This window comes from Trachymyrmex cornetzi, unplaced genomic scaffold (genome assembly GCF_001594075.2).
Source record: "Trachymyrmex cornetzi isolate Tcor2-1 unplaced genomic scaffold, Tcor1.1 C3854980, whole genome shotgun sequence".
NCBI classification, from domain to species: domain Eukaryota; kingdom Metazoa; phylum Arthropoda; class Insecta; order Hymenoptera; family Formicidae; genus Trachymyrmex; species Trachymyrmex cornetzi.
The window spans coordinates 1-974 of NW_017294805.1; the positions used below are offsets into that span (position 1 = coordinate 1).

The 974-nt window shown below is 32.6% G+C and overlaps 1 protein-coding gene and 1 long non-coding RNA gene across 2 annotated transcripts; both read right to left on the bottom strand.

Moving 5' to 3' along the window:
* Nucleotides 1–54: 54 nt before the first annotated feature.
* On the bottom strand, nt 55–278 carry LOC108757342 (phosducin-like protein). The gene has a single exon (XM_018505133.1). It carries the CDS (start codon nt 259–261, stop codon nt 55–57), a length of 207 nt encoding a protein of 68 aa, XP_018360635.1. The 5' UTR covers nt 262–278.
* Nucleotides 279–512: 234 nt separating this feature from the next.
* Nucleotides 513–937, bottom strand: LOC108759673 (uncharacterized). Its single transcript, XR_001940039.1, has 3 exons — nt 906–937; nt 653–773; nt 513–544 (listed from the first exon to the last, which is right to left on the bottom strand). It is a non-coding gene; the product is annotated as an uncharacterized LOC108759673 (long non-coding RNA).
* Nucleotides 938–974: the final 37 nt, after the last annotated feature.

The following is a 974-nucleotide window of genomic DNA, read 5'->3' on the forward strand; positions in this document are numbered from 1 at the left end:
CGTGCGCACACGCACGTGTGTGTGTGCGTGTGTGCGCGCGCGTGTTATGTACAATTATACCTTTATAACACCTTTAGGTCCTGTGTTACTGGAAGTTCCATCCCATTCCGAATATGAAGGTGCAATATATTGTGCAGTATTAGTATATTTGACATTACATTCTTTATCGGAATCTCCAGAATCATTTCCATCATCTTCACCGGAACTGCTGCAGTAGTAGTGTAATTTTTCTCCCAAAATTTTATCCTCCAATGTTGACATGATATTGGAATTTCAAACTTTGTACAAAATAATAAATTAAATATGTAACAGAAACTTATTTGGACTTTTAACTATTTTTGAATATCGCTCAGAATTAATAGATTTGCAAAATGTTTTGTGATTAAAATTATAATCAGATCAATTTTCTAACTTAACTAATATTTATAATTTAATTCAAGAAATACATTTTTTAAAACGCAAACTAATAATCAATAAATGATTCTAAAGAATTTTATTAAATCTTACGAGTCGTTCAATGGAGAGATTCTCAAATTCTTTTCTTCTATACGTCAATAATAAATGTTTTATTACACATTACGTATATTTATATTTTACAAATAAAATAAAAAAAAACGTACGTCTTTATTTTTCAATGATTTCGAAAACTCACTGACGCACCAAACGCACATATAAAGAATCCAACCCTACAGAGCTCTACGTATTGTTTATAAATATGAATAAACCATGGTGGAAGGTGGAATGGAAGCGGTGATGCAAAATTTGTGGGATTTCTTTAAGGAATAATAAAAGATGATCAAACTCAGGATCCGCGCACAAAGATGATCGGAACTGTTTCTGATTGAATCGTAATCATAAGTCGTTGGCGTAGGTCAACGCACAATGATTTTACGTAAACGACATACGTAAAGTCATTGTGCGTTGCCCTACGACAACGACTTACGATTACGATTCAATCGGAAACAGTTCCAACC

What these genes read in the sequence shown, in the direction of transcription:
- LOC108757342 (XM_018505133.1), bottom strand. Translation starts at nt 261, where the DNA reads ATGTCAACATTGGAGGATAAAATTTTGGGAGAAAAATTACACTACTAC.